Raw genomic sequence first — 8,710 nt, 5'->3', positions numbered from 1 at the left:
ATTAAAAAAAAATTCTGTTACTAGAGAAATGAGCTGCAACAATGGCAAATTTAGAAAAAGTAGATAAATAAAACTCTGGAACTGCTAAAAAAAAAAAAAAGATAACTTGTTCTAATATTGAACTATCCTTACCATTACATTTGAAGTAAAGTTAACTATACAGAGACCTGTGTATATCCAACAAGCTACAAAGACAACAAAGGTACCACGTTAATGAATGCATGTGAAGGTACAAAATCTATAATGTAAATAAAAGTGTAATTATCTTCATATCATCCTTTTTATCTAGAAAGGGCAACTCTGAGAAGGTGGTAGTTTTATTTTTAGGAGGTTTCAGCATCACTCCCCTGTGGAAGGGTTATTTTTGTGTTTAGAATACTTTTGATAGAACTAAGTAAACTAATATGTGTTTTGCCTATAAATCAGGGAGATAAAGGGTTTGTGGATGACTGCTGCTCTCCTAGGCTCCTCCATTTTACTTCTATGTCATAGTTTACCTGCATAAACAGCGATGGTCTAGATATAAAGCCTGCTATGCTATCATTACATGTGATATTTACGTAAAAACTAATATATACTTATATTTGAGTCCTGTTGAAGCACTGAAGGGTTTTTGAAATTAGCACCTACTTGAAATAATAAGCTAAATCTCATACTTCAAGGATGGATTTAGCTCCCAATTAGAAATAAGAGCTAGAAAAAGGAGCCACTCAGCTAAAGGTGCTAATGTAGGTGCACAGTATTAAAGTTAAAGATACCATAAAGATAAAACTGTTAAATGAATCTAAGTCTACTAAAAAAGCAGAGACATCAAAATTCTATCCCAAGAAATTGGTTTAGAAATCTGGAAAGAAACTTAAAAGATTAATCTTCAATAACAACTTGCTACCTCTTAGTTGCCCACTGTAATATATTTATGTATCATTCAGTAGTCAATGTCCTATTTTCTATCATGGTTTTCTTTCTGTTTCAGAAGGCAATTTCTTTTTGAAAAGAAATCTGAGGACTTTTGATACCCAGATAACACATTTAAAATTCAGTTAATTAGGTAACTACAGAAATCTCTAACTAACTATTTGGGGCCAGTATTACTATCTCTCTCTGAGAAGCTGGGTCTGAATTCAATTATCACAAATAGTTTAACAAAGATGTATACAGATGATGTTAGAGATTCTCCAGGCAATTATTTCAGTCTGAAACATAGCTGAATACATGGAGAGAAAGTACTTTCCATTCAACCAAATAGACACCACCCACAGTTACATCTTAGCCATTAAGTTCTGGTGGTAAACCTGAAATCAGAGGAGTAGGGAAGAAGAAACTGGAAAAAAATGCATCAAAATAATAACAATGGACTAAGGGAGCTTCAGAAAGATAAGTAAGTATAATATTATATTTTTATTGTATAAACTTCTTGAGTTGAGTATGGGGTAAAGTCTGCAAACTACACAGTATTAAAAGAGGCAGCAAATTAGAACCACAGGGGAAGCAGTAGTATTTGAGGTGAAAGAATGGAAAGCACCATTTTTTTTTGTACTTGAGGCATCCAGGTAAGAGTTCCCTAAAGCAATCTTACCTTTATTTTCTGCCTTCAGTTCCTCTGCCATCAAGCTGTCTTGTCGATTACCAAGCACAAATGCTAGAAACGAGAGGATCAGGGCATCCAAAATTCCAATAATAGCCAGGATGTATGCCCAGCGGACTGAGCAGGCCCCAAGAGTGTACTTGTCTGTCTTTTCTCCACACATCCGTTTTACTTCATCTGAGTCCCAGCCATCAGGGAAGATCATACAGCCAAGCACAAGGCAGGCAGCTGGGAGAGAAAGAGAGAAAAACACAAGAAAAAAAAAAAAGATAAGTCAACAAATTTTTAACTTAGCAAATGTTTCCATTGCCTGTCAAATCATTGTTTCAAATTATTCTTGATTTAAAAAACAGCAAATCTTACCAATTTCACTCTGAATGTGTGTGTGTGTGTGTGTGTGTGTGTATGTTTTGCTGGTTAAGGTAAAAGCAGCCCAGCACCCTACATTGAAAGAAACTCTGGGAATGCACTTTACTGTGAGTCCAAGCATCCTGAAGGAGGTTAAGGTAGGTTGATCTTTAAGAAAATATTAAGAAATGGAAATTTTGAGTGCATTTGTGGGAAGGCTTCCATTACAAATAGGTTATAAGGAATCATAATACTGCAAAATAACAATTCAAGGCTGGCTTTGAGGAGCTATGACAGCAGCCACAAAAGGATAATATGGCAAACACTAGAGTGTGTACTGACTTTGAATCACGATAAAAAATATTGTTATGCTGGGATCCTCCCTCTTCCCCTGCCACAGAGAAGTTTCATCTTTTCTCCCTCTTTTTCTTTGTTTTACTGGTATGGATATAGAGAAAGGGGAACTATAATACACTATTGGTGGAAATGTAAACTGGTACAGCCATATGGAAAACAATTTGGAGGTTCCTAAAAAAATTAAAAATAGAACTACAATATGATTCAGCAATCCCACTACTGGGTATATGTCCAAAGGAAATAAAATCAGTATGTCAAAGAGATCTCTGAACTCCCATGTTATTACAACACTCTTCACAATAGCCAAGGTATAGAATCAACCTAATGTCTATCAGTGGATGAATGGACAAATAAAATGTTATATAAACATATACTATTCAGCCATCAAAAGAATGAAATCCTTTCATTTGCAGTAACATGAATGAACCTGGAGGACATTGTGTTAAGTGAAATAAGCCAGGCACAGAAAGACAAATATCACATGATCTCCCTTATACATAGACTCTAAAGGAGTTGATCTCATAGAAGTGGAGTAAAATACTGGTTATCAGAGGCTTGGGAGGGACTGAGGAAGAAGGATAGATAGAGACTGGTCAACAGGTACAAAGTTACAGTTAGATAGGAGGAATTATTTCTGGTGTTCTATTGCACAGTAGGGTGACTATTAGTTGGCAACATTATATTATACATTCCAAAATAGCTAGAAGAGAGGATTTTGAATGTTCTTGCCACAAAGAAATGATAAATGTATGAGGTGGTGGATATACTAAATATTCTATTTTAATTTTTGCACAATAAATATGTATTAAAACCTCACATTATATGTTTGCCATAAATATGTGCAATTATTATGTATCAATAAAAAAAGTTTCTTGAAACTATGCTTACCACATGCAATGCATGCTGATATTTTCTATTCTATTCTCCATTTGATTTCATTTTTAATAAGGCTGGAAAACACTGCAATATATTGTGGCACCACAGAGCTTTTATGGAAATTAAGAAATCCTGGAGAATACTTACATTCAATTTCCCAAATATTACTGTGGTAATTCTATAAATACACTTTATAGGAAGAGGTTACTTTTAAAATTAAAAAAGGAAAGTAGCTGTTGTTGTCTCTTTGAATATTTCATTGAATTACTCAGGATCCTATTTTTTGGTTATACAAAGCTTTCTGAACAAGTGGGTTTATCCACTCATTCACTAATTCCTTCAACAATTGCTTATGGAGTATCTCCTATGAAGTACCAAGCGCTGTTCTTGGTGCTAGGGATACAGTGACCAGGAGAAGAGACATGGTTTATGTTATTATGGAGCTAATGTTTTGTCAGGAGAAGAGGCAAAAAGAAAATGAGTATGTTGTAGTATGTACTAACTAGGAAAGAAACTAAAGGCTCAGATAGAAAATAAAGAGTTGGCCCTTCTTTAGAAAAGGTGGTCAGGTAAGGCCTCTTGAGGGGGCAACATTTAAGCTAAGGCCAAAAACAGACTAAAAACTAGACAAGTGAAATTGGTGTGAAAGATGTTACAGGGAACAGCATGTGCAAAGATTCTGGTGTTGGAAAGAGGCTTGTTGTGTTTGAGGAACTATAGGGAGATCAGTTACTGGGTTGGAGAAAGTGATCACGTTGAGGTTGCAAAGCAGGCAAGGGCTATGCATCATGGCGGGTTACTGTTTCCAGGGTATGTAGCTTAGCCACACTGAGTTAGAGTTCTGTGACTATCAGGGTCAAATAATTCCTGAAGCTGGCAAGAGGGTTGCTATATAACTCTTGCTTTACCACAGCTTACTGAACAATACAGGAATGGGTACCTATTTTCTTCCTTTTTAGCAGGTACATGGCTCTATAGGGCAGGTCTGGAGGAGACAGAAACCAAGAGGGGTGACAAGTAGAAAGGCTGCCTGGGAGAACTCTCCTTTAGTTATTTGTTTGTTTTTTTTTTTTACAGAATAATAGTTCAAAACTGTGGGTCATATTTGATTCTTCTCTTTTCTTTGGCCCACATCCCAAGTGTTGCCATGCTTCTCTAATCTACCTGTGCACTCTTTCTGCACAGGTAGGTATTATTGACACTCCCCTACTTTAGGCCTTCAGTACTTCTCATAAAGAGTCTTAACTTTTCTCTGCCTTCAGTTTACCCTCACTCGAATCCAGGTTACACAAGATTGCCTAGATCATCAAGCCCAATATTTTTGCTGGCTCCCTACTGGATGTTAAAGAACAGGCAGGCATCTTAGTCAGGTATCAAAAACTCTGTAATCCAAACCCCACTTACTTTACATCTGGGTTGAACCTCACATGACTCCAAGTTTTTGGATCTTTCTTTTTTTCTCTTCTCTTTGGAGTATTTGCCATGATTTTCCCTAAATGTTCCATTGTTAAATATCTTTTAGCACTCAAGCCAAATGTAACATCCTCCACAGAGCAAGCCATCTCAAATTCTTCTTGATTTGTAACACTGCCTGTCTCTGCACTTTCATAGTTGTTGACAATTCCTAGTTTAGGGTACTGGTTACTTTTTACATTGTTATAGTTATTTATTTACAAGTATTATCTCAATTAAGAGACTATACACTTTCTGAAGAAAGAGTCTTTGGTCCAACTTAAATGTAAAACTCAAAGCTATAAAAACCCTAAAAGAAAATCTAGGCAATACCATTCAGGACATAGGCACGGGCAAAGATTTCATGAGGAAAACATCAAAAACAATTGCAGCAAAAGCAAAAATTGACAAATGGGATTTAATTAAACTAAACAGCTTCTATACAGAAGAAACTATCATCAAAGTGAACAGACAACCTACAGAATGGGAGAAAAGTTTTGCAATGTATCCATCCGACAAAGGTCTAATATTCAGAATCTACAAGAAACTTAAACAAATTTGCAAGAAAAAAACACGAACAAACCAATTAAAAAGTGGGCAAAGGATATAAACAGACACTTCTCAAAAGAAGACATTTATGCGGCTAACAAACATGAAAAAAGCTCAACATCACTCATCATTACAGAAATGCAAATCAAAAACCACAATGAGATGCCATCTCATGCCAGTCAGAATGGTGATTATTAAAAACCCAAGAAGCAACAGGTACTGGTGAGGTTGTGGAGAAATGGGAACACTTTTACACTGTTAGTGAGAATGTAAATTGGTTCAACCATGGTAGAAGACAGTGTGGCAATTCCTCAAGGGCCTAGAACCAGAAATAGCATTTGACCCAGCAATCCCATTACTGGGTATACCCAAAGGAACATAAATCATTATATTATAAAGACACATGTATGCATATGTTTATTGCAGCACTATTCACAATAGCGAAGACATGGAATCAACCCAGATGCCCATTAATGACAGACTAGATAAAGAAAATGTGGTACATATATACCATGGAATACCATGCATCCATAAAAAGGAGTGAAATCATGTCTTTTGCAGGGACATAATGGAGCTGGAAGTCATTATCCTCAGCAAACTAATGCAGGAACAGAAACCAAACACCGCATGGTCTCACAAGAAGGAGTTGAACAATGTGAACACACAGACACAGGGGTGAACAACATACACTGGGGCCTGTCGGGTCAGGCAGGGTGAAGGAGCACATCAGGAAAAATAGCTAATGCATGCTAGGCTTAATACCTAGGTGACAGGTGCAGCAAGTCACCATGGCGCACATTCACCTATGTAAGAAACCTGCACATGTACGCAGGAACATAAAAAAAAAGTCTTTGGTTCATTATCAAATGTATAGCAACTAAAATAGTGCAACTATATAACAGGCACTAAAATATGTTTGAAAATGGGAAAATGAATGAACAGTTAAAGGAGCTGTAATACACTCTAAAATATGGTTCATGGAGGTCAATATCACAGTCTCAAATCTAGTTGAAGATGGGTTCATATTTAGTTGACATTTAACAGAAGCAAATTTATGATTAGATAACAGATTACAAGTACTTGGGAGAATATTATTATAATAATAATAATTATTATTATTATTTGCCTGAGACAGAGTCTCACTCTGTCACCCAGGCTGGAGTGCAGTGGGGTGATCTTGGCTCATTGCAACCTCTACCTCCCGGGTTAAAGCAATTCTCCTGCCTCAGCCTCCCAAGTAGCTGGGATTACAGGCGTATGCCACCATGCCCAGCTAATTTTTTGTGTTTTTAGTAGAGATGGGGTTTCACCATGTTGGCCAGGCTGGTCTTGAACTTCTGACCTCATGATCTGCCTTTTTCAGCCTCCCAAAGTGTTGGGATTGCAGGCCTGAGCCACTACACCCTGCTGAGGATAATTTTTAAAAGGTAAAGTTGGTGATTTGAAAATTTTTTCAAATTTCTGTTTCCTCTGTATCTCCCAGCAGTCACTAGTCAGTACCCAACTTGCTCTCTAAGGCATTGTCTAGTGGTAACAACATTGTTAAAGCACATGTGTTCCATGAAAAGAACTCCTTTTATTTAGGAGGATGCAGAAGATCTTTGAATTCAAACTATAGTTAAAAAAAAAAAGAAAAAAAACACCTGTAAGGATTACTTGGAATATTTAAAAATATTCTAAATGGTTTTTACATATTAAATAATTTTATTTGTGAGAAAATTAGTTTCTTATAAAGAAAAAAAGAAAATTGAATATTTTTATTTTACAAATGGGAATCACCTGAAGAATAACTTATATTACAGTATCAGCTGAAGTTAATAGAAATCACCAACTGACGTAAGCTCAGGTAGGTTACTGAACATTATAGGACAACTTCACTGGAAAAGGATGTGTGTGGAATGGTTATGTCAACAAAGATGTCTTTTCTCAAAGTCCTTCTGTCTTGAAGGTAGGCTATCTTAGAACTTTCATTTCTGGAAACTCTAAATTTCAAATTGGGATAAAAAAACAGAGGTAGAATTAACTCTAAGTTAAAACCACAGGGGAATGAGAATGGCAAGCTGTTGTTCCCTGTTTTCAAAGTATATGGCTTTGTAAATGAAATTTTAAGTGAAGAATATGAGAAGATAGATGGAATAATATACAACAGTACTTTATGCAATGGATATTTTGCTGAAAGTTACAGAAAAAGAATTTCTGAGATGCAATTCTTATTTTCAATAATGCAAGAGAGTTGGCTGGTTAGAGAACGCTTGAAACCAGGCTAACAAGGTCAGGGTTTTGGGTGCCTGGAAAAAAATGTTTAGGCCCACCTAGCAAGGATATTTCAGTTCTCCTTCAGGCTACAGGGCACTGCAGTGTGTACGAGTTCTCCATCCACTTCTTGTCAGCCTTTTCTTTTTTCTTTTTGGATATATTCTTTTTGTTGAGCTTTTAAGTTCAGGGGTACATGTGCAGGTTTGTTACATAGGTAAACTTGTATCATGGGGTTTGTTGTACGATTATTTCATCACGCAGGTATTAAGCTAATACCCATTAGTTATTTTTCTTGTTCCTCTCCCTCCTTCCACCCTCCCCTCTCTGAATGGTCCCAGTGTGTGTTGCTCCACTCTATATGCCCATGTGTTCTCATCATTTAGCTTTCTTAAAGTGAAAGACTTCATCCCTTTCTAAATTCTCTGTTTTGAAAATCTAAATAGTTGTATGGTAGGGTTAAAAAGCGCACAATTGCACTTAAAAGCTTTTAAAACTTTAGATGGCCATAGCATAACAAAAGCTTTATTTTCTGACATGTATTATCAAAATGTACATTTTCTTCTCCTCCTATCCAAACTCTTCCTACTTGACTATTTTGTTCTGTTTCTGAAAGGTTAACGCCCCCAAAGTTTAGTATACTTAATTTAAGCCATTAAAATAGTTTAGGCTCTATTTGTTTCTTTGGAAAGGCATGACTATTATATTCTGCATTAATGCTTGAGTGTTGTAATATATTTCTGTTTTCTGGCATTCTGTTAACCAGAACCTTATTAACCTGCACGATTTGTGTAGCCACTGGAAACTAACAGCTGTTCCTAATCCTAAGAAGTACCTGCAAGATCCTAGGCTAATGCCTCAGTCAATGAAAGTTTAAATAATATTCTTCTTGGCTTTATAATTAGTTATTTCTGATTCTTCACAAATTGATAATCCTTTAAGATGTAGCACGATCACTATAGTAAACATTAGAGTATACAAGGCACCAGGACATTAGATCATTTTGGACATGTTATTTCCTGACCAGGAGGGATAGTAAAGAATTAGTTTCAATTGGACTATTATCCAAAAATGGGTTTCTTATTAAAATGTCACCTAGGAAATGACTAACCTCCTTGCAGATATGTGTTTCTTCATTTTGGCAGCAAGCAGGTTTTCTGGAAGTGTATCAGAGATCATCTTTTTTTTAAATCCAGTTCTAGGGTACATGTGAACAATGTGCAGGTTTTTTTTTTTTTTTTAAGACAGAGTCTTGCTCTGTCGCCCAGGCTGGAGTGCAATGGCATGATC

General features: G+C 36.2%; 1 protein-coding gene across 2 annotated transcripts in view; it reads right to left on the bottom strand.

The window, feature by feature from the left end:
- LHFPL3 (lipoma HMGIC fusion partner-like 3) overlaps window positions 1-8,710 on the bottom strand; it is a 568,449-nt gene that overhangs the window by 164,900 nt on the left and 394,839 nt on the right. For both annotated transcript variants that reach the window (XM_011927753.1, XM_011927754.1), the window contains exon 2: window positions 1,577-1,813. In XM_011927753.1, coding sequence (XP_011783143.1) covers window positions 1,577-1,813 — 237 coding nt within the window. The remainder of the gene's footprint in view (window positions 1-1,576; window positions 1,814-8,710) is intronic.

The sequence above is a fragment of the Colobus angolensis genome, unplaced genomic scaffold (genome assembly GCF_000951035.1).
Source record: "Colobus angolensis palliatus isolate OR3802 unplaced genomic scaffold, Cang.pa_1.0 Scaffold74, whole genome shotgun sequence".
Taxonomy (NCBI): domain Eukaryota; kingdom Metazoa; phylum Chordata; class Mammalia; order Primates; family Cercopithecidae; genus Colobus; species Colobus angolensis.
Note: the sequence above shows the minus strand (reverse complement) of the source record. Positions and strands in the feature narration are given on the sequence as shown.